Here is a 23540-nt window from a genome sequence, read left to right on the forward strand (position 1 = left end):
TAGTAATAACATGTAATACAGCTCTCCTCACGTAAATGTGTTTATTGAGTTGTGTGTCTGCAGCAGAAATGGAAAAGTGCATGCTTAGACACTAACACGCACACAATGTTATGTATGAAAATAACATTACATTTATAGGGTTGACTGATGAGAGGAATGTTGCTATAATATGGAAAAAGATAACTGACCATGACCTTCAATGTAATTGTTCAGGTGATCGCTTCTCTATCTGGCCATGCACCATCAGTTTACTCTGAACCCCTACCTCATCAAGCGTTCATCCACTTGGGGTGTATTCATTAGTTGGATTGTTTTGCAACTAGTTTCTATTGGACAAATTCAGTTATGTTTGCTTTGTTGCTAAATGTTTTGCAACACAAGAAACGTTTTGCAACGGAATCCGACTAATTAATACACCTCTGTTGTCAAGGACACCGACCTCCACGTAGCCTACAGTCTAGGCCTAGGAACAGACAGTGTTCCTAGCAAAGTTGTATATAAACCCTGGACGAAATGCTATGTATTGGCCATTGAGAGGCTTTGAAGCCACTGGTCAGCCATATTGGCAACCCCCAAGTAGGCGCAGTCCTCCATAGGAATGAATGGAATTGTACTGTATTTAAATTAAATGTTTCAAGGACAAAATCTAGCAAAGTTGTATATAAACCCTGGACGAAATGCTATGTATTGGCCATTGAGAGGCTTTGAAGCCACTGGTCAGCCATATTGGCAACCCCCAAGTAGGCGCAGTCCTCCATAGGAATGAATGGAATTGTACTGTATTTAAATTAAATGTTTCAAGGACAAAATGACATGTATTTAAGTATGTTTTTGTTATAATGGGACACTAACATTATGCATTAAGGTGTCTGTAATAGAACGAATGTGGCAAAAATGAATGTAGGCATTAATTTCTATACCTATTTTTTTTCCACCGTCGAGGGAGTGCCAAGATGGAGGCAAGAGGCTTCAACACAGCGCCCCCTACAAATCATCTAGTGTGTATATAAATAATTTGTCTCTAGCTTTCAGTTTTCTTAAGGGGCGGAGTTCAAGGCTTGTCAGAGATCCGATTTCGGAAGTGATGCTGCCATTATGTTTTTCAGATTAAGTTTATGGGTTTAGGTACTGTCGTACATTAGGCGTCCAGCCAATATAAGCCGCCGAGTAGTTTTAGTTGCTCATTAATTTGTGAGGCAAGAGTTTAATGAATGTTGACATCTCCGTTTATTGAGCAAAGAAACCGGATTGGTATTTTTATAGGGGCGTTTTCACTTTCTGAAGGTAAGAGACAAGCATCAAGCTCCCATGTAATCGGAGGTTATCCTCGAGCATTAACGTTAGCTAGCTGGCTAAATAAATGCATGGTTGACATCTCTATTAAATATGTTCTAAAACTAGATCGCCTAACGAACTGAATTTCTATGCAAGAGCTGTGGTTCCTCGCTTGCCATCACAGCATAAAAACATCGTGTGTTGTGTGTGGCTAGGAGTGGTAGTTAGGTGAGTGAATTTGATAGCTAACTACATTGACTGTATCAAGATAAAATTGACGTCACTTTTATATTTCACGGCTGCCTGTATCGCGTAAAGCTTGTTGTTTAGTTGTACATCATGGTCGTTTCGTATTTTACTTTTCACTGTAAATAATGACTGAACGGCTGCTCTATTTAAAAACGAATTAGAGACCTTCTCAGGTGTATCATTAACCCCACTTGCACCTCGGAAGTAATATTGTTGTTCTTCATGACTGTACAGGAAATGCGAGTGCTTTTACAGGCGCTCATGAACGTGTTATTAGTCCTGCTTGGACCGATACAGATTACTGTCTTCTTGTAAATCTGTCATTTGCCTTACGTGTCAGTGAACCAGGCAGGTAATAAGAACCTTTGTTGATGTTGTTGGAGCTCATCCTGAACTCTCTCTCACTCACTCAAACAGCAGAGCCATGTCTCCTTCGGTGCGTCTGCAGGAGATGATCAGGGTGATCAGAGGAGCCCGTACACAGGGTGAGGAGCGTGGTGTGATCCAAAGAGAGTGTGCTGCCATCCGGGCACAGTTCAGACAGGCTGACAATGGGACCCGCTCTCACAACCTGGCAAAGCTGCTGTATGTGCACATGCTGGGCTACCCCGCCCACTTTGGTCAGGTAGTGAACAGTGTTCTTAAGATGATAAAGGTTTATTTCGTTTCTACAGCGCTTTTCATTACATCATCTCAGTGTTGATAAGAGAAATCAACAAGCAACATAAAATATATACAGAATGTAGCTACACTGAACAAAAATATAAATGCAACAATTTCAAAGATTTTACTGCGTTACAGATCATTTAAGGAAATCAGTCAATTTAAATAATTTCATTTGGCACTGATCTATGAATTTCACATGACTGGGAATACAGCTATGCAACTGTTGGTACAGATACCTTTTAAAAAATAAATAAAAAAGTAAGGGCGTGGATTAGAAAACCAGTCACTATCCGATGTGATCACCATTTACCTCATGCAGCACGGCACATCTCCTTCACATAGAGTTGATCAGGTTGTTGATTGTGGCCAGTGGAATGTTGTACCACTCCTCTTCAATGGCTGTGCGAAGTTGATGGATATTGGCGGGAACTGGAACACGCTGTCGTACAAGTCGATACAGAGCATCCCAAACATACTCAATTGGTGGCATGTCTGGTGAGTATGCAGGCCATGGAAGAAGTGGGACATTTTCAGCTTCCAGGAATTGTGTACAGATCCTTGCGACATGGGGGATGTGCATTATAATGCTGAAACATGAGTTGATGGCGGCTGATGAATGGCAAGACATGAGTTGATGGCGGCTGATGAATGGCAAGACAATGGGCCTCCGGATGCCATAGATAAAATGCAATTGTGTTCGTTGTCTCTAGCTTATGCCTGCCCATACCATAACCCACCACCTCCATGGGGCACTCTGTTCACAACGTTGACATCAGCAAACTGCTTACCCACACAACGCCATACACGCTGTCTGCCATCTGCCCGCGACAGTTGAAACCGGGATTGATCTGTGAAGAGCACATTTCTCCAGCGTGCCAGTGGCCATCGAAGGTGAGCATTTTCCCACTGAAATCGGTTACGATACCGAGCTGCAGACGGATCAAGACCCTGGTGAGAACTACGAGCACACAGATGAGCTTCCCAGAGACGGTTTATGATAGTTTGTGCAGAATTTATTTGGTTATGCAAACCCACAGTCAGTTTCATCAGCAGTCCAGGTGGCTGGTCTCAGACGATCTCGCAGGTGAAGACGCCAGATGTGTAGGTCCTGGGCTGGCATGGTTACACGTGGTCTGCGGTTGTGAGGCCGGTTGGACGTACTGCCAAATTCTCTAAAACGATGTTGGAGGCAACTTATGGTAGAGAAATTAACATTAAATTCTCTGGCAACAGGTCTGGTGGACATTCCTGCAGTCAGCATGCCAATTGCAGGCTCCTTCTATACTTCAGACATCTGTGGCATTATATTGTGTGATAACTGCAAATTTTAGAGTGGCCTTTTATTGTCCCCAGCACAAGGTGCACCTATGTAATGAACATGCTGTTTAGGCAGCTTCTTGATATGCCACACCTGTCAGGTGGATGGATTATCTTGGCAAAGGAGAAATGCTCACTAACAAGGATGTAGCCAAATTTATGCACCAATTTTGAAAGAAATAAGCTTTTTGTGCATATGGAAAATGTCTTGGCTCTTTTATTTCAGCTCATGAAACATGGGACAAACACTTTACATGTTGCATTTATATTTTTGTTCAGTGTACATAAGATGTCAGGGGATGACTCTGTAGAGTTGGTACATTTGCTCTTTTTGTATCCTAACAACCCCCCCTCCCCCCATCTGGTCTCAGATGGAGTGTGTGCGTCTGATTGCAAGCCCTCGGTACAATGAGAAACGTGTTGGGTACCTGGGTGCCATGATGCTTCTAGACGAGAAACAGGATGCCAGCCTGCTCATCACTAACTCCATCAAGAAGTAAGGACAATTTTATCTGAAATGCTCTATAAAAGGGGACATATAAGACAGACGAAACTCTGCTAATCAGGATGGAACTGGATCTGTCTACAGTTCCATAATCATGTCTAGTCTGTGTACGATCAATGTAGTCATTAGTTACATAAACATTGAACTAGTGGTCTAGTAGCCTCTACTTGAGGAGAAAGTAATTGAGAAATGGTCATGAAACCCCTTCTCTCTCTCTCTCTCTCTGTGTGTTTCAGTGACCTGTCCCACAGCAGTCAGTATGTCCAGTCTCTGGCTCTGTGTACTCTGGCCTGTATGGGCTCGGCTGAGATGTGTCGAGACCTGGCCCCAGAGATCGACCGCCTCCTCAGAGCCTCGAACTCCTACATCAAGAAGAAGGTGAGCACCGTCTGTAGCCACACACACACACACACCGCCACTCCTTCCATCATGGCTGAGCTTGGTAATGCAGAAACACAACCCTCCCTATCCATCTTGATCACTACTGTCAAACACTGCATTGCAACAGACTGACGTAAACAATCATGTGCACTGATGTTGAAGTTTATTTTAGTTATGAAGCTGATCGTGATGACATTGACATTTCAGGCAGCTCTTTGTGCAGTACACATGGTGAGAAAAGTACCAGAGCTAGGGGAACTGTTCACCCCTGCAGCTCGATCCCTCCTCTCTGAAAAGAACCACGGTGAGTCACTTTCATCTAACCATTTAAAAAATATATTTTTATTACCAGCGATCTGTTAAAATAAATAAATCAAACAGCTGTTCACTGTCTGCTCCTCTGTACCAGGCTGTCCGTCTCTACCATTTCAGTCTTACATTTGAGGACACTACGTAGTCTTACATTTTGACTGTGAGCTGTTATTAAGCATGTTATAGTAAATGGTGTCAGTGTGGCAAATATTTCCCTGTCCTAATGGTTTGGTCCGATTGCAGGGGTGTTACATGGAGCTGTGGTTCTGATCACTGAGCTGTGTGAGCGCAACCCAGACACTCTAGAGCAGTTTCGTAAGGTAAGACACACACCCACCTCATCCTACTCCATTCCAGTACATCCACTCAACATGAGACATTACACTTCAGTCAAATGTATATCTTTGGTTTTACACTGTAACATCTAATTACAAAAACAGAACACATTCTCCCACAACCCTAGATGATGGTCTGTGAGCCTGACTCCTGCTCTGTGTGTGTTTGGTCCAGGCGGTGCCGGAGCTGGTCCTGATGATGAAAGGCCTGGTGATGTCGGGTTACTCTCCAGAACACAATGTTGCTGGGATCAGTGACCCATTCCTGCAGGTCAGTGTTTTGAATAGTGAATTGGAGTGGGGGTAAAAACAAGCATATTGTGACTGAATCTACATGTTTCTCTCTCTCTTCCTCCTCCTTCCTCCATCATTAGGTGCGCATTCTTAGGTTGCTGAGGATCCTGGGGCGCAATAATGACACAGCCAGTGATGCCATGAATGACCTGCTGGCCCAGGTACAGTATTTTCATCAGTAAATAGCCATGCAGGGTTATTGTATGAACTATTTAGATTTTAATCACAGCTTATGTATTATTGACCTTCAGGTGGCTACGAACACAGACAGCAGCAAGACCGCAGGCAGTGCTGTTTTGTATGAAACGGTTCTCACTGTCATGGACATCAAATCAGAAAGTGGCTTGAGGGTAAGTGTCATGTATGATAGCGTCATCAAGACATTTCTCGTTTGTGTATATTTACATCTATTGGAAGTGCTACAAGTGATGGAGGCTAATGTAGCTTACATTTCTGCATAACGTATCTAAGATGTTTTGTGTGTGACAGGTCTTGGCTGTGAACATCCTGGGGAGATTTCTTCTGAACAATGATAGGAACATCCGGTTAGTCTTCCCTCTCTCTCTTCCTTTGATCTCATCTGGTCCTTTTTCATGGTTTCTAGCCCGTTGCCTAGAAGATTATTGTTGCCTGAGGCAGACAAACATCTGGATTCTGATCATGCTTAACACGGTCAGTAATGTTTATTTGTGGGATTATTTAGCTAGAGCCCTTAGAATGACAGACAGGGTTCTCTGTACGTCGTGGGCTCACGTTCACATATCAAGTTTCCTTTTATCTGTCTGTTCTGAGGCATACTTCCTGTTGGGATTGTCCCAGTAGGGTCTGTCTGGTCCAGCAGGCTATTCTTGTCTGGTCCTAGGCTTAAGCTCCCATCCCTGTGACAGTGTGACGGCTGCTGGAGAGCTGCTACACTTAGATGGGATCATTCTGTCATATCGTTTCACCAGATGCACTATATATACAAAACTATGTGGACACCCATTCAAATGTGGCTATTTCAGCAACACCCATTGCTGACAGGTGTATAAAATCGAGCACACCGCCATGCAATCTCCATAGACAAACACTGGTAGTAGAATGGCCTTACTGAAAAGCTCAGTGACTCAATGTGGCACTGTCATAGAATGCCACCTTTCCAACAAGTCAGTAAGTCAAATTTCTGCCCTGCTAGAGCTGCCCCAGTCAACTAAGTGCTGTTATTGTGAAGTGGAAACATCTAGGAGCAACAATGGTTCAGCCGGGAAGTGGTAGGCCACACAAGCTCATAGAATGGGACCGCAGAGTGCTGAAGTGCCTAGCATGTAAAAATTGTCTATCCTCGGTTGCAACACTCACTACCGTTTTTTTTTTTTAACTGCCTCTGTTACTTCGGGAGCTTCATGAAATGGGTTTCCTTGGCCGAGCAGCCGCACACAATAATGGTCTGGGGCTGTTGTTCATGGTTTGGGCCCCTTAGTTCCAGTGAAGGGAAATCTTAACTCTACAATGACATTCTAGACAATTCTGTGCTTCCAACTTTGTGGCAACAGTTTGGGGAAGGCCCTTTCCTGTTTCAGCATGACAGTGCCCCTGTGCACAAAGTGAGGTTAATACAGAAATGGTTTGAGATCGGTGTGGAAGAACTTTACTAGCTCAAAACAAAGCCCTAACTTCAACTATCTAACACCTTTGGGATGAATTGGAACGCCGACTGCGAGCCATGCCTAATCGCACAACATCCGTGCCCGACCTCACTAATGCTCTTGTGGCTGAATGGAAGCAAATCCCCTCAGCAATGTTTCAACATCTAGTGGAAAGCCTTCCCAGAAGAGTGGAGGCTGTTAAAGCAGCAAAGGGGGACCAATTCCATATTAATGCCCATGATTTTGGTTTTCGACGAGCATGTGTTCACATACTTTTGGTCATGTAGTGTAGATATTTAAAAGAAAATTCAAAGACCTTGAACTTGGAGGAGAGCAGCCATGCTTAACACCAGTGAAGAAAGCACACAGCACTTTTTTTTGTATAAGATATATGAGATGGGAGATCTTGGAAATGATACTTGTAGACAAGAATCACAAGCATGTTGCTTGGTTGGGCAGAGTATATTTTCTGTGAAATGTATCCATGCACCAATTGTGTTGATCAATTCACAGCCCTCACACAAATATAATGCACAAATATAACTTGTCTGAATGCCTTTCTTTTTATTCATGCACAGGTATATCTCCATGACTTCCCTTCAGAAAATTGTTCAGACGGACCACAATGCAGTGCAGCGTCACAGGGGGACCATAGTGGACTGCCTGAAGGACCAGGATGCTTCTGTCAAACGGTAATGTTGTGATTTCTGAACTTGTCTTACCAGCTGGCCATGTGCTGCCTATACATGAGCTACGATGACAGGAGGTGTGGTAATGTAGAGAACAGCAAACAGTATATAGTTCTATTATTTATGTTTATCCCTCAGCCGGGCATTGGAGCTTTCGCTGGCCCTGGTGTCAGCTGTCAACATCCGCTCTCTGATGAAGGAGCTTCTCCTCTTCCTCTCCAGCTGTCCTCCAGAGCTCCGAGCACACACCACCTCGGGCATCTTCAACGCTGCAGAAAGGTACTGAGCTGGACCTCGCCTGGCTATGGGCTTTAATAATCTCTATGCCACAAAGTCTCTCTTTGTGGTCTGTGTGTGCTGGGATGTCTCATTTTGTGTCTTTGTCTATATGAATGTTTCCCTGTCTCTTTGATTGACGTGTTACTGTCTTGCTCTCAGTGTCTGTATATCTCACAGCTATCTGGCTGTTCCATCACAAAACACACAGGCCTAGCCAGGAGCCTGCCCTCCCTGTGTGTCAGTCTCTGTGACTGTCTATATTTGTGTCTGAGCTGCACCACTGACCACTAAGTCTTTGTCTCTGTCAGGTATGCTCCCTCTCAGCGCTGGCACATTGACACCATCCTGCATGTCCTCACCACGGTAAATAATGACACTATGCTGCACCACAATCACCTGGGTTCAGAGCCTCTACAACTTGTTTTTAACTATGAATAGCTATTGTAAAAATACCCCCGTGATGTGTCTCACTGGTCTCACCCCATTAGCCTATACCTCAAGACGTCTGGGTGGAAACCAGGCCGCCCCACATTGCCACTGTTTGACTTTAGTCTAGACAGTGGAGTTCTTCACGGATCCAGAAAGGACCCGTTCTGAAATGTACATGGGGCTTTCCCCCAAAATACAATTTTAAAATATAGAAACCCATTCTGAACGGACCTGAGGACAACTAGACCTGTTCCGTTATAGACTTGGTCAGATCCAGACCTGATGCGAGTGAGTGAAGCAGCAGAAAAGTCAATTTTTAAGCTACTTTATTAACCAGAGCTGATAAAGGGAGTGGAGGGAGGGAGAGAGAGGTGCTGCTGCTCTAGCAGGGGCTGAGTTACGTGTGTACTCTGTGAGTGTGAGCCAGTGACACTGGGAGGAGGAGTTGGGAAGAGATGAGACGGCAACCAACCAAGTGAAGGGAGGGATAGACCGCAACGTCGTGCCTGTCTTGACTGCCTCAAACCAGGAGAAGCTAGTTAAGCAAGTTAGATAGACTAATTGATTCTTTGTGTGCTTTCTCGCCCTACAGTTGGCTACAAATAACAATAATATTAAGTAGTAGCCTACCTGTTGGCTCTTGGTCATTGTAGCCTATCCTCCTTTAACTTTTCACTCGGTCATTTTAATTCCATCTTCCATTGATTAGATATCTCTGAACTGTTGCCACACACGGAGGCTTTATGACTGAAGCCTATTGGCGCTTTGATGACTTATGATTTGTCGACAACAACAAGCTACACGCTTCAGACTCCACTCTCGTGAAAAGCAAGATCAGCAGCATAAATTATAGAATTTATCTCTGTACTGCAGCAGTCACATTCAGGGGGGGGGGGGGGAGCACAATGCAGATAGTCCGGGTAATTTGGTTACCTGTTCAGGAGTCTTATGGCTTGGGGGTAAAAAACTGTTGAGAAGCCTTTTTTTGTCCTAGACTTGGCACTCCGGTACCGCTGCCATGCGGTAGTAGAGAGAACAGTCTATGGCTGGGGTCTTTGACAATTTTTAGGGCCTTCCTCTGACACCGCCTGGTGTAGAGGTCCTGGATGGCAGGCAGCTTTGCCCTAGTGATGTACTGGGCCGTACGCACTACCCTCTGAAGTGCCTTGTGGTCGGAGGCCGAGCAATTGCTGTACCAGGCAGTGATGCAAAACGGTCAGGTTGCAGCTGTAGAACCTTTTGAGGATCTCCGGACCCATGCCAAATCTTTTTAGTTTCCTGAGGGGGAATAGGCTTTGTCGTGCACTCTTCACGACTGTCTTGGTGTGTTTGGACCATTCTAGTTTGTTGTTGATGTGGACACTAAGGAACTTGAAGCTCAGTCAAACTAAGAACTGTCTCTTTCAGGCAGGGGGTGATGTGCGGGATGAGACGGTGCCCAACCTGATCCAGCTCATCACCACCGCAACAGAACTTCACTGCTACACGGTCCACAAGCTGTACAGAGCCCTGATTACAGACATCTCAGTGGTATGGCTTTAGTATGAATGTGTTTGTGTGCCATGCTCTGAAGGAATGTGTGTGTTATCAGTCAGGAAAACCTCAAGGCCCTGGTTATACTCGGATTATCAGCTGTGGAACTGTGCAACGTTTGTGTGTGTGCAGCAATCCCTGGTACAGGTTGCGTGCTGGTGTATTGGGGAGTATGGAGACCTGCTTCTGAGAGGAGAGTGTGAGGAGACAGAACCTGTTCAGGTACATGCTTTGGTTGTTGTAACACAATCATGATTAATACCAATTGACAATACAGTAGTAATTGTCATTAAACTGAGGCAGTAGTTCCTGTTTTCTGTCCTGCCCTTAGGTGACAGAGGATGATGTCCTGGACGCCTTGGAAACGGTTCTACAGTCACATATGTCGTCGCCAGCAACCAGGGGCTTCGCTCTCACAGCAACCATGAAACTCAGCACACGCATAACACATAACGTGGAGTAAGCATCAGTATCTCACACTGCTAGAACTACTATACAGCAATAACTGAAAACTGCTGTGTCAGTTTTTTGCCCACTGTGTGGGGTCTTGGGCCTTGACTCTCTACATTGCTGATACAGCGAATACTAAAATAGCTTTTGCTTCCGCCTGTTTTTCTCTCCCCTGTCCCTCTCTGGCAGTCGCATTAGGAGCATCGTCAGCATCTATGGCAGCTGTATCGACGTGGAACTCCAGCAGAGAGCAGTGGAATATAACGCTCTCTTCAAGAAATACGACCACATGAGGTACAACCAATAATATACATAATACTATTTGCAATGTTAGCCAATCATACATGCATATAGTGGTGTCAGAGGAAGGCCCTAAAAATTGTCAGACTCCAGCCACCCTAGTCAGACTGTTCTCTCTGCTACTGCACGGGCAAGCGGTACCGGAGTGCCAAGTCTAGGTCCAAGAGGCTTTTAAACAGCTTCTACTCCCAAGCCATAAGACTCCTGAACACCTAATCAGATGGCTACTTGCATTACCCCACCCCCCTTCTCTTACACCACTGCTACTGTCTGTTGTTATCATCTATGCATAGTCACTTTAAACTCTACCTACATGTACATATTACCTCAACTAACCAGTGCCACCGCACATTGACTCTACCGGCACCCCCCTGTATATAGTATCGCTATTTTTATTTTACTGCTGCTCTTGAATTACTTGTTACTTTTATTTCTTATTCTTATCTGTATTTTTTTTAACTGCATTGTTGGTTAGGGGCTCATAAGTAAGCATTTCACTGTAAGGGCTACACCTGTTGTATTCGGCGCATGTGACTAATACAATTTGTTTTTGATTTCCACTATTATATTTTATGTATGGGTACATTGCCAGTGAGTGGGGCTTTGCATCATGGTAGCTACTATATCCCACCCCAGTACACTGCTAAGAGAGCTCTCTGTGCTCACAGGGCTGCGGTGCTGGAGAGAATGCCGGTGATTGACAAAAGCTCCCCGGGACATACCAATGGAGAATCAGCAGGGGGGACTATCAAAGAGTTGGAGCCAACCAAACTGACACAGGAAATAGTATTTCCCCAGGAACCTTCTAATCAGGTAAGTGATGAAAATGACTGCAATAAACTTTGGTATTTCAGCTATCTGGATATATAGAACTATTGTATACTGTGTGTGTACTTTCTCAAGCTAAACTTCTTGAATATTACATAATGTGTAATCTTTACCCTCGCTTTCCCTTGTCAAGGTGTGTGATCTGTTGGACCTGCTGGGTGGTTCTGGAGAGCCTTTCCAGCCCAGCCCGTCCCTGTCCAGCACAGCACCCGGCCCAGCTAGCAGCACGGCTGGGGGAGACCTACTGGACCTGCTGGGAGGCCTGGATGTAACACCTGGTGAGACACACAACAGCTGAGAGAGGGAGAGAAAAAGAGGGCGATGGGCAGAGCAGGGGGTCGCAAAGAGTTGGTTGGAGGGCGAGATGGAGTCAAATATCAACTGTTTGGGAATGAACACATCTGTAGCTTTATACAAAATATACAGTACATCTTCATAATGTATTTAATGATCATCTGTTTTTGGTGTTGAATTCCATGATTCCCAGTGACAGATTTTTTTCTTTGTGTTTCCATAGCACCACCTAGTGTTACAGTGTATGAGAAGAACGGTGTGACGCTGAAACTACAGACTGACAGACAGACGGACACAGGGATGACCGTTACCCTCACTGCCACCAACTCCACTGACGGGGACATCACTGGCCTCACCCTGCAAGCAGCAGTACCCAAGGTCTGCTTCCCCATCTCTTTGTGTCGGAGTACCTTTGTATTTGGTGTTCCAAGCTTTTACGTCTTGAGTAGGGTCCTCTAGACCATGTAACTGACCAGGAAGAACTCTGGGTTATAGGCTGTTTGTGACCTTTGTAAAACTCTGGGTGCTAGTTATAGGCTATACATGACCTTTATCTCGCACTCCCATCCACCTTCAGAGCGTCCAGTTACAGATGAAGGCTCCGAGTGGTGACGTCATCCCTGCGCATGGCTTAGGTCAGGTGACCCAGACTGTGCTCCTCAACAACCCAAACAAGGTGGGTCTTCATTCAGTCAGTTCATGGTCACCACACGCATGCGCACACCCACAATGGACTAAAAATGAACTTCCTTCCCCCCCAGGTGAGTCTGAAGATTAGGGTGCGTGTGTGCTACACCAGCCAGAGCTCTGTCTGCCAGGACACGGTGCAGATCGACTCCTTCCCAAGCACTGCCTGGTAATGACCGCTGCAATCAACCTGTCCATCAACACTGACACACATCAGACAATGTACGTGGAAGGATCGACAGCTGACCAGGCCCAGGACTGGGGACCCAGTCTACCTAACAACTGCCTGTAAATCATATAGAGGGGATCCTCTGTCAATCAACTATTCCACACTACAACCTGATGTTCTGTTAATCCAGTTTTCAAATTACTCTTAATTCTGTTATTTTTCTAAATGGCTGACCCTCGTGAACTGTGGAAATTGTCCCCCTACAGTTTGACAAGGATTCATGTAGATGAACTCTCAAGAGACTCTGTCACCCTAAAAGCCATTGTCACCATTCTACCTTTTCAGCTCCTGTTCGGACTACTGGTATTACATTTCCCATAGCATAGGTTAACTAGCGGTATTAATGACACTACTGCACATGGTACTAGCTTCGCTGTGTATTTCCAGAGTTGCAGGTCATCTGTGTCACATCAATCAGTAACAGTAATATGCAGCTGTCTGCCTGAGCCAGTGGTACTCGTCCAATCAGAAGATCAATAAATCCTGAGAACTGCAATCATGACTGTCCACATGAAAGGGGTCTGTTGGGATACATTTTAATTGAGTAGCTGGAAGTCTTGGCTCGTGCAACCTTGTAAACTAGTTAAAAGCTTGACAACTTTTCTTTCTCTCCAGGACCACTGATCTACTTACTAGTGTGGCTCACTGTTACAGTTCTCTGTAGTCTATCTGAGCCACGTGATCAGCATCCATTAACACTACGCCTTATCTATACTTACATGCCTTCCGTTGGTGTGCTTTTCTCCCTACCTCTCTTTACCATCTGCTTCTCTCTTCCCTTGTGCCTGTCACTCAGAACCCCGTTTTGGAGCTGAGGTATTATGGTGTATGTGTATATTGACCTTGAGGTGAGAGTTGCCGTGTTATCTGTGAATGATATAACTCCCCCATATCGCTGTATCTTTGAAGCACCAGTGCCAGTCCTAACCAGTGTTTCCCCTGCCATAGCTTTAGCTTACAGAGTTTTTTTTTATGTCCAGGGAAAGTAAATCTAGGGGAAAGACTGGCCCTGACCCCTGCCCTGCCCTGCATACACTACCCAACCTCTTTCAGCAAAAAAAAAAAAAAAAGGCACAACAGGTGACTTATGTTCTTAACACTAGGTAGTCTTGGGTTGTATGAGATTGCAAATCTTGTTGCAATACCAAATAATTTATATACATGTGCTGATGCAAATAGGAGAAGTGCCTCCACAAGGTTACAAAAGTAGTAATAAATTAATTTTGTAATATTCCGAACATCTGGGCCTTATTACCAGCTGCCAATTGTTTGTAAGTAACTTGCATTGATAGAAAATTGGTTTGTGGATATTAATAACGGTATGCTTTAATGCGATTCAGTGCAAATAAGCAAAACATCCACCCTTTAGACCACTACCCTCAAAGGAACCAGAGGGAGAAATGGAGACGGAAAGAGAATTCGGTTTGTTGTGTGCATTGCCTTCGACTCCCATGTTGTGTCATTTCTAATTAAAGGTTATCAAACCTTAATGTGTTTAGAATTCCTATAACTGCCTTTATATGGAAAGTAGTTTTACAATGCACTGCTAAGTCACACACTCATACAATAGCAGCCATGTACTTCAAAACAAAAATAGTCAACTTTACCTTTTTAATCACAAGCAAAATACTTAAAGCAAGAGGTGGTTGCAAAAACAATCTACACAGAAGAATTACAGCAGAAAGTCCTTTGTTTGCTGAGGCCCAGGAGGCCTAAGAATTTTAGTGCCACACCATTGTGGCAATTTGCTGCTTTGTGTTGCAACATGGTGTGAGTGACAATGACAGAAAGTTGTGGGTTGGCACAAGGCCGGCCCCACTGCCCACTAGACGATGAGTTGTATTCTGTTACAGTGGCAGACTAGCCCTCCTCTTAGCGCCAGGACCAGATGCAGAACTGAGCCTCCCTGGATCTTGTAGTCTGCAGCAGTCTTCTCATCATTCCTGAGGGATGGGAGCAGATAAAACATCCAAGATGTAATGCAACCACTTGATTAAATGGAGCTGATGTTTCATGACAAGATTGTGTTGGAAGGGTTGATCACTTACATCTGTTTTCCACTGTAGATTAGTCTTTGTTGTTGAGGTGGAATACCCTCTTTCTCCTCCACTCTTTCTTTAATTCTCTCTACCTTCATGTGTACAAGAAAGCATATAAGCTAAATGTCTTTACTAGGACGTCACTCCCAAACAATGTATGCTGACATGAGTAATCCAAATATTACACATAGAAAGGAAATCCATGAGATTAATATCAACCTCCAGAGTAATGTAGATGTTTCATACCTTGTCTGTGGGCTCAATGTCGATCTCTATTTCTTTGCCAGTGAGAGTCTAAACAGTAAAATAATTGATCATTTCAGAGCATAAAATACCATATTGCACTACACAGCAACATCTTATAAGGATTGGCCTAAATTAGTGGGTACTGGCTATGGTTCTACAGCACCTGTTTATTGTACTAAGTGAGGCCTTGTATCCTGTCTGGATTAAGATGTAGACTGGGTGAGCAAAGCAGCTCAAACAGGACAATGGTCATACAATTTAATTTAGTTAGGTAGTAACACCTAGCTAGCCTATAGTTAGTTAGCTACCTACAGTACATTAGTTATACTGAACAAAAATATAAATGCAACATGTAAAGTGTTGGTCTCATGTTTCATGAGCTGATATAAAAGATGGCAGACATTTTCATGAGCACAAAAAGCTTATTTTGCACGAATTTGTTTAAATCCCAGTTAGTGAGCATTTCTCCTTTGCCAAAACAATCTATCCACTTGGGGACAATAAAAGGCTGCTCTAAAATGTTTTGTCACAACACAACGCCACAAATGTGTCAAGTTTTGAGGGAGTGTGCAATTGTCAAGCTGACTGCAGGAAAGTCCACAAAAGCTGTTGCCAGAGAATTTAATGTTAATTTCTCTACCATAAGCTGCCTCCAACGTCATTTTAGAGAATTTGGCAGTACGTCCAACCGGCCTCACAACAGCAGACCACGTGTAACCACGCCAGCCCAGGGACTCCACATCCGGCTTCTTCACCTGAGGGATCCTCTGAAACCAGCCACCCTGACAGCTGATGAAACTGAAGAGTATTTCTGTCTGTAATAAAGCTCAAACTCATTCTGATTGGCTTGCCCTCCCAGTCCCACCCATGGCTGCGCCCCTGCCCAGTCCTGTGAAATCCATAGATTGGGGCATAATGAATTTAATTCAATTGACTGATGTCCTTATATGAAATGTAACTCAGAAAAATCTTTAATTGTTGCTTGTGGCGTTTATATTGTGGTTCAGTATAGTTGACGAACTCTGCATTCTATACGGGGATGACTATTTCAATGCCAATGGCCTGCTGCGATGCCCACTATATAGCGCTTTTCAGATCTATTCATATATTTAGCTACGGCAGATAGCTAGATCGGTGATGAGATAATCATTCAGTATGTAAACTAGCAGGCTTGGCCACCAATTAAATGGCTGGTCTTACCTTAACCTTGATCAGCATTTTGACTGTCGCATAAAATACGCTTTAAATCGATGTAAAAAAATACCTAATCCACACTTAGTGTGGTACTGTCAAATTGAGCAAACCAGATTGTTCAATCTTTTTGATTCAACTTTATTTCCTGTGTAAGTCACTATTCCGTCCGTCCATCGTGTTTTGTGAGACATAGGTTCCGCTTTGCAGACTACTTTATGGGGAAAAGATGTGACTATTACAATTTTTACTTTTAAAACCCATAAAAATTCAAGGATGTTTTCAGACCAGGAAATACCAAAACTGATGATGTTGGTAAGTTTTTAGGTCTATAATTATCGCTCCTTGACCTCTCACAGGTGTTCAGAATTAAGATGATTAGGATCAATTGGTCCATAAATATTTCTAGTTTGTAGGCACTCCTAGATCATTCAGTCATGTCTCTCCTTTGGCAATGTGCAATTGTTTTGGCTGTTGTAGCAGCAAGCGCTGCCAATGAAGGTACGTCTAATAATGAACGCATAATATGATTATGTAGCGCTGATACCATGTTAACTTGAATAGGCTACTTATCTCATGCTGACCGCCTAACAGACTAGCCAAGTTGTGGTGTTGGCTCTTGAGATGTGAATGATGACATTATCAAATTTATATTTTTAGATTTTAATGTGGATTGTGAGAAACACTCCATTAAAGTGACATGGAAGGTCAGTCCAGAGTTGGTTGAAAATGCTGCCCGTCTTTTCCTTGGACACTGTGTTCCGTCCACATTTTCTGTTCTTCCCACGGGAGAAGGGATGGCGACATTCCACTACAACCTCAATGGCTGTGCCATCAAGAAACGGGTAATGTCTAACTCTTGACCCAATGTATGCCATTTTGGATCCTGCGACGACTAATGCTTCTCCTTCTATTCCCCAGGTGACTGGCAAAAAACCAACCTGACTTACAGACCTAACCGAAAGCCCAAACCTGCTGCTATTAGTCACCATATTAAGTGTGTTTACATAAGGTAACCATCTATGCCAGGGGTACTCAACTCTTACCCTAAGAGGTCTGGCGCCTGCTGTCTTTCGGTTCTACTTTATCATTAATTGCACACACCTGGTGTCCCAGGTCTAAATCAGTCCCTGATTTAGAGGGGAATGATTTTTTTTAAATGCAGTGGATGTGTTGCCTTTTAGGGCTCTATTGGGTGTACTGTAGCTATGGTGTTGGAATCAAATCTTCCTTTGCCACCTTCATTATTAAACTAAACATTCCCCCTTGTATGTAGACCTGAGGGATGGATTCCCCCATTCCTTATCCCTGCCTATGGTAGTGCTGAGGGTCATGGAGGATTGGTTTTCCACATGGCACTCCTCAATGGTGAGTGACTCATACAACAACAATTATTGTAAGAATATGTTCAGTCAACTTACCTGGTAAAGAAATTCCTAGCAGAGGACACTGCCCAAAGCTAGTTGAAACCTGTGGCTGTACAGTACGTATGAGCATTGCGCCCCTTCCCCCCTCTGTTGCATGTAGAAGACCTTACTGGTCTGGCTAAGACCAGCCTGTTTCCCCTGGGCTCTTTCATCCCCATCTGGGCAGCAGTGGATCAGAAGGACCATCAGCCCTTGCTGCTGCTCTTGGAGGAGTGTGTGGCGGCCACAACACCAGAACTGCACTCTGCGAGCCTGGTGTACCCCATCATCACCAACAAGGGGTATGTACCAGACCTGGCTATGGCCATGTAGGGTGCACATTTTGGTTTTTGACTGCCTAGCGCTACACAGCCTACTCAAATGACCAACTCGTCATCAAGCTTTGATTATTTGAATCTGCTGTGTAGTGCTAGGGCGAAACCCAAAATGTGCACGGGGGGAATTCATCCCATTAAAGTATTGAATACATTTTAAAGTTGGCTTATTTGCTGGATGGAAGTTCTGTTTGTCTGCTCATTGCACAATGCATTTTCAGTTGCCTTGCAGATGGGAAGACTGGGAACTCCAGGTTCCTGCCTAGGTACCACTCGTCTGCTATTCTGCTTTACCTGCAGTCCTTCAAGTTTGCCCTAGGCGAGGAAGTGAGTGGACCACAAGTTCTCGGTATGACTGGGTTGTTTTCATACTGTAGCTCTTGACTGTTCTCTTATTTCACCCCAGGTGTATATTCATTGTAAGCTTGTTGCATGGGACCCTGAGGTTTTTGATATAGAAAAGAAGGCCTGCCACTACATTAAAGAGACTGGAGAGTAAGTATTGGTCACATTCTTTAACATTGGACCATAATGACGTTAGTGCCAATGCAACAGCCAACTTTTTTTATTCATAGATGGGAGCTGCTGGACGACCCGTCTCAAAGTGACCTCTGCAAGTGCTGTGACTCGAGTTGCAAGCCTCGGTTGAAGAGGGGTGTGGATTCAGGTATTTTGAGGCGCTTCATTTCAAGCCTGAATAAACAGTAGTTCCATATTCATTTGAGCTGATCACTCTTGAGTTTCTGATGGGAATGCAGCTTGAAGTAATTTATAAATACTTTTTTCTCAGAACCCCAGGGCCTGGTTCAAAACTCTGTTCTTGGACCGCTCACAATAGTGGAAAACTCTGAAACCCAGATCCCCAGTGAATTTGTAAAATATCCTACTGTAGAACAAGGTTGGTGCTTTTGGCATTGAAGACTATAGTTTACACTTGGCTTTTAATTGTATCAGCTTTGATGCCAAATGAACTTGAACCTGTAATTGACTCATCTGTCATTGCAATGAGATGCATGTTACTAACAATTCTTCAACCTGTTACAGGGATGGCTGTCTTTTCTGTCTCCACAGCCATCTAATTGTTGGTGGCCTGAAGGGTGCATCACTTTCCAGTACATTTAGAGAAGTGGTGGAAATTACACCCCCCCAGTATGGTCCTTTGACTTTAGCACGTTTCAATAAAATGAGTACTTTACAATGGTTTTTGTCTCTAATGATTGTTGGTTGTCAAAATGCTATGATCCTGATGAGATGTACCCTAAATCCAGTAGTGCGGAGCCGGTATCTACACAAAATAGCCTAGAGGTGACCATCTGGTTGTAAGAAGATGATCACAATGTGAGTGCTCAGTGTTTTGCGACTGTTCTGGACTACCCAGTGTCCTGTTTACTCTTGAACTGTAACACTTTCTTCTCTTGGCATAATTAGTTTGCTAATGATAGTCACAGCAGGTGTTCATGCAATGGTAAAGCTATTTGAAAGATTGTCATAAGTGAACCTATACTTATTCAGCAGTAGCCCACCCCAAGATCAAATTGACAAGCCAAGTTTAGAGATTGTAGCTGGCTGATTGCCATGCTTAGGTAACAATCCAGGAAAATGGCTGTAGTTTACATTTTAGTTTAAATATATTTTTTTAGGAAAGTGCCCATCAGGGGAATTTACCCCAAAGATTATGCCTTGGTTGCAGTGTCTTTCATACCTCACCTGCAAAAATGTCTACCTTTCTCACAGTTAAACTAGATTATCATTTGCATAAGGCAAGATTTAAAATCCCAGCAGTTCAAGAGCAAACTGTTCATCACTTTAACATTTTTGTCACATTGACATGTAACTGATAAAACATTTCATAACACCGGCATTTCCCCTCTGACAGGTCACAAATGAATCACACCCCAGTTAAATTTCAGCATAGCTCATGAGCCCAGTACTTGCACTGTATCCGGTAACAGAAGAACTCCTTACAGAACAAGCGTCACAGGTTGCTTTTATTTTTTTGCCTTGTCCGCCAGGAACCTCTTGTGGGGTGTAGCTGACTTGGCCTTTTCCTTGGCCTGGTGGGCGACTCCAATATGGCTGCTGTTTGTTGGAGACCTGGTACTTTGAAACAGGAACGCATGACTATTGGTTCAATAATAATGGGCTCCCGAGTGGCGCAAGGCACTGCGTTTCAGTGCTAGAGGCGTCACTACAGACCCTGGTTTGACCGGCCGTGATTGGGAGTCCCATAGGGCGGCGCACGAGTGGCCCAGCATTGTTAGGGTTTGGCCGGGGTAGGCGGTCATTGTAAATAAGAATTTGTTCTTTACTGACTTGCCTAGTTAAATAAAATACACTATGCTACTATTTTTCCTAAAATGTGTGCTGACGTTTCCCTTTCTTACCAAGATTTGGAGGAAGGTCACTGGAGACCTGTGGGGTGGAAGTTGTGTCGGAGGTTGTTGATGTGGCAGGGGTAGAGGTCATGGTGGGTGTGAAGCCTACAGCTCGAGCCAGACTGGTTGCTTGTGGGATATACGGATGGATAATCCTGGGTGCTGCTTCATAAAACCGTTAAAACCAGTCTATGCCTGCCAACTGCCTTTCCTTATTCAATGTGTTTTGGATTCCCATCCTCTCCGGCCAGGTCAAAGGCAACTTTTCAGACATCCCAGGGCTCTTTCCATTTTTGGGGTATGACTCACCAGGTCTCATTCTAAAGAACCAGTGAAGACTGGTTACCCACTCAAATGGTTTTGACCTGCTTGTCTCAGTGGCGCCTCAGGGTTTTGGGTGGCACATTATAAGCCCGTGCAGCTGTCTTAATGCCCCTCCTCAATTTCAATAGCATTCAGGGCACAACGAAGCGCCTCTTCGCCATAGCCTCCACAATCAGATATTTTCTTGTTAACTCATCTAAAAACAAAATTATCTTAGGAATGGTGGAGAACTGACACGTAATCTAATTCCTATTCTGAACCTAGCCTAACCGTAAACACTATTCTGACACTAACCCCTATTCATATGCCATTTAGCATATGCTTTTATCCTAACCCTGGCTCCTATTCTAATTTTGACTCCTAATCCTGCTAACTGGGGGATTAGCTGACTATGATAATAGACATATTATGCTAACTAGCTGGCTAGCATTTATTTCACCTCAGACTTTCTGCTAGTGAGGTTGCTAGCTAGCTAACTTGGCTAGTCAGTGCCTAAATTACAGCTAGAAACAAATGATCAATCATAAAGAGGAGAGATATCTTGCCGCATTGGTGTGGCAGACGGATTCCTGCCTTCAACATACTAACCTAACATATTACTACTTTACTAAAAAAACTATCAAAATGTTTCTCTCTAAACAAATGGATGATTTATCTTAAGGCTTCCTTACATGTATATATAAAAACAAAATGTATCTAACTTCATTGGATTATATCTACAACTTTTTCTAAATTATTAATAATTAAATACATTTAACTCAAAATTGTTTTGATGGCATGACTTCAAAAATGTTGAAACAGAGGACATTTGTAGTTGATCAAGACTAGCGGCAGCCAGAGAAACTGTTGATTTTTTTGTTGTGAGAATTACAGGGGGTGTCACGTTCCTGACCTGTTTTCTGTTAGTTTTGTATGTGTTAGTTGGTCAGGACGTGAGTTTGGGTGGGCAGTCTATGTTTTGTGTTTCTATGTTGGTTTAATGGGTACCTGATATGGTTCTCAATTAGAGGCAGGTGGTTTTCATCTCCTCTGATTGAGAATCATATTAAGGTAGGTGGTGTCACATTGTTTGTCTGTGGGTGGTTGTCTCCTGTGTCAGTGTCTGTTACGCCACACGGGACTGTTTCGGTTTGTTTGTTCGTTCGGTTTATGTAGTCTGTTCCTGTTTCATGCGTTCTTCGTGTCATGTAAGTTCTTATGTTCAGGTGCGTCTACGTCGTTTGTTGTTTTGTAGTTTGTTAAAGTGTTTTCGTGTTTTTCGTCTTTACTTTAATAAATCATGTCATATCACGACGCTGCATTTTGGTTCAATCCCTGCTCCTCCTCTTCAGATGAAGAGGAAGAGGAATATCGTTACAGAACCACCCACCAAATCAGAACCAAGCAGCGTATGTTCGAGCAGTGGAATACACAGGACTACTGGACTTGGGAGGACGAGCTGGATGGAAAAGGACCTTGGGCTCAACCAGGAGAATATCGCTGCCCCAAAGCTGAGCTGGAGGCAGCGAAAGCAGAGAGGCGGCGATATGAGGAGGCAGCAAGGAAGCAAGGCTGGAAGCCGGAGAATCAAGCCCAAAACCGCAGATATGAAGGTACGCGGCTAGCAAGGAAGCCCGAGAAGAAACCCCCCCCCAATTTTTGGGGCTAAGAGGTAGTGGGCCAAGGGCAGGTAGGAGACCTGCGCCCACTTCCCAGGCTAACCGTGGAGAGCGGGAGTACGGGCAGACACCGTGTTACGCAGTAGAGCGCACGGTGTCTCCTGTACGTGTGCATAGCCCGGTGCGGGTTATTCCACCTCCCCGCACTGGTAGGGCTAGATTGAGCATTGAGCCAAGTGCCATGAAGCCGGCTCTACATATCTGGCCACCAGTGCGTCTCCTTGGGCCGGCTTACATGGCACCAGCCTTACGCATGGTGTCCCCGGTTCGCCTACATAGCCCGGTGCGGGTTATTCCACCTCCCCGCACTGGTCGGGCGACGGGGAGTATTCAACCAGGTAAGGTTGGGCAGGCTCGGTGCTCAAGGGAGCCAGTACGCCTGCACGGTCCGGTATTTCCGGCGCCACCTTCCCGCCCCAGCCCAGTACCACCAGTGCCTACACCACGCACCAGGCTTCCAGTGCGTTTCCAGAGCCCTGTTCCTCCTCCACGCACTCTCCCTATGGTGCGTGTCTCCAGCTCAGTGCCTCCAGTTCCGGCACCACGCACTAAGCCTCCTGTGCGTCTCCAGAGCCCTGTACGCACTGTTCCTTCTCCCCGTACTCGTCCTGATGTGCGTGCCCTCAGCCCGGTGCCACCAGTGCCGGTACCACGCACCAGGCCTATAGTGCGCTTCGAGAGGTCAGTGTGCCCTGTCCCTGCTCCCCGCACTAGCCTTGAAGTGCGTGTCTCCAGTCCGGTGCCTCCAGTTCCGGCACCACGCACCAGGCCTACAGTGCGCCTCAGTCGGCTAGAGTCTGTAGTCTGCCCAACGCCGTCTGAGCCATCCGTCTCCCCAGCGCCATCTGAGCCATCCGTCTCCCCAGCGCCATCTGAGCCATCCGTCTCCCCAGCGCCATCTGAGCCATCCGTCTCCCCAGCGCCATCTGAGCCATCCGTCTGCCCACTGCCGTCTGAGCCATCCGTCTGCCCAGTGCCGTCTGAGCCATCCGTCTCTCCCGAGCCATTAGAGCCGCCCGTCTGTCCCGAGCCGTCAGAGCCGTTCGTCAGTCAGGAGCCGCTAGAGCCATTCGTCAGTCAGGATCTGCGAGAGCCGCCAACCAGACAGGATCTGCCAGAGCCGCCAACCAGACAGGATCTGCCAGAGCCGCCAACCAGACAGGATCTGCCAGAGCCGCCAACCAGACAGGATCTGCCAGAGCCGCCAACCAGACAGGATCTGCCAGAGCCGCCAACCAGACAGGATCTGCCAGAGCCGTCAGCGAGCCATGAGCAGCCAGAGCCGTCAG

At 45.0% G+C, this 23540-nt stretch overlaps 3 protein-coding genes across 5 annotated transcripts; 2 read left to right on the forward strand and 1 right to left on the reverse strand.

Annotated features, from left to right (window-relative positions):
- Positions 1-1066: 1066 nt before the first annotated feature.
- Positions 1067-14167, forward strand: LOC139550403 (AP-1 complex subunit gamma-1-like). 3 transcript variants are annotated; one of them, XM_071361281.1, is made up of 23 exons: positions 1067-1284; positions 1402-1503; positions 1942-2149; positions 3879-4003; positions 4249-4390; positions 4601-4697; positions 4949-5025; positions 5216-5311; positions 5415-5495; positions 5586-5684; positions 5824-5879; positions 7538-7651; positions 7787-7927; positions 8236-8290; positions 9764-9886; positions 10022-10111; positions 10221-10348; positions 10529-10633; positions 11308-11452; positions 11601-11745; positions 11985-12139; positions 12339-12437; positions 12523-14167. In XM_071361281.1, the coding sequence occupies exons 3-23, from the start codon at positions 1949-1951 to the stop codon at positions 12619-12621; spliced, it is 2373 nt and encodes a 790-aa protein (XP_071217382.1). In that variant the 5' UTR covers positions 1067-1284; positions 1402-1503; positions 1942-1948; the 3' UTR covers positions 12622-14167. The 3 variants fall into 3 exon arrangements, with proteins under 3 accessions (XP_071217382.1, XP_071217381.1, XP_071217383.1); XM_071361280.1 differs by lacking the exon at positions 1402-1503; XM_071361282.1 differs by lacking the exon at positions 1402-1503 and having other exon boundaries at positions 1942-2009.
- A 107-nt stretch (positions 14168-14274) lies between these two features.
- On the reverse strand, positions 14275-16340 carry LOC139550406 (ubiquitin-like protein NEDD8). Its single transcript, XM_071361286.1, has 4 exons — positions 16163-16340; positions 14963-15010; positions 14726-14808; positions 14275-14620 (listed from the first exon to the last, which is right to left on the reverse strand). The coding sequence occupies exons 1-4, from the start codon at positions 16178-16180 to the stop codon at positions 14503-14505; spliced, it is 267 nt and encodes an 88-aa protein (XP_071217387.1). The 5' UTR covers positions 16181-16340; the 3' UTR covers positions 14275-14502.
- A 172-nt stretch (positions 16341-16512) lies between these two features.
- Positions 16513-19092, forward strand: LOC139550407 (zona pellucida sperm-binding protein 3-like). The gene is made up of 10 exons (XM_071361287.1): positions 16513-16654; positions 16814-16998; positions 17119-17165; positions 17430-17521; positions 17681-17861; positions 18116-18221; positions 18301-18389; positions 18470-18561; positions 18685-18792; positions 18939-19092. Exons 1-10 carry the CDS (start codon positions 16591-16593, stop codon positions 18971-18973), a joined length of 999 nt encoding a protein of 332 aa, XP_071217388.1. The 5' UTR covers positions 16513-16590; the 3' UTR covers positions 18974-19092.
- The last annotated feature ends 4448 nt before the right edge of the window (positions 19093-23540 follow it).

Source organism: Salvelinus alpinus, chromosome 23 (assembly GCF_045679555.1).
Source record: "Salvelinus alpinus chromosome 23, SLU_Salpinus.1, whole genome shotgun sequence".
In the NCBI taxonomy this organism is placed as follows: Eukaryota; Metazoa; Chordata; class Actinopteri; order Salmoniformes; family Salmonidae; genus Salvelinus; species Salvelinus alpinus.

Bases quoted from the DNA above. Each gene is read 5' to 3' on its own strand.
- LOC139550403 (XM_071361281.1), top strand. From the start codon at position 1,949: ATGTCTCCTTCGGTGCGTCTGCAGGAGATGATCAGGGTGATCAGAGGA. The intron at 2,150-3,878 runs GTAGTGAACAGT...ATCTGGTCTCAG, and splicing joins ACCCCGCCCACTTTGGTCAG to ATGGAGTGTGTGCGTCTGAT. The intron at 8,291-9,763 runs GTAAATAATGAC...TGTCTCTTTCAG, and splicing joins TCCTGCATGTCCTCACCACG to GCAGGGGGTGATGTGCGGGA.
- LOC139550406 (XM_071361286.1), bottom strand. The intron at 14,809-14,962 runs GTATGAAACATC...GTACACATGAAG, and splicing joins ACATTGAGCCCACAGACAAG to GTAGAGAGAATTAAAGAAAG. The intron at 14,621-14,725 runs GTAAGTGATCAA...CCCATCCCTCAG, and splicing joins ATCTACAGTGGAAAACAGAT to GAATGATGAGAAGACTGCTG.
- LOC139550407 (XM_071361287.1), top strand. From the start codon at position 16,591: ATGTCTCTCCTTTGGCAATGTGCAATTGTTTTGGCTGTTGTAGCAGCA. The intron at 16,655-16,813 runs GTACGTCTAATA...TTATATTTTTAG, and splicing joins AGCAAGCGCTGCCAATGAAG to ATTTTAATGTGGATTGTGAG. The intron at 18,793-18,938 runs GTTGGTGCTTTT...AACCTGTTACAG, and splicing joins ATATCCTACTGTAGAACAAG to GGATGGCTGTCTTTTCTGTC.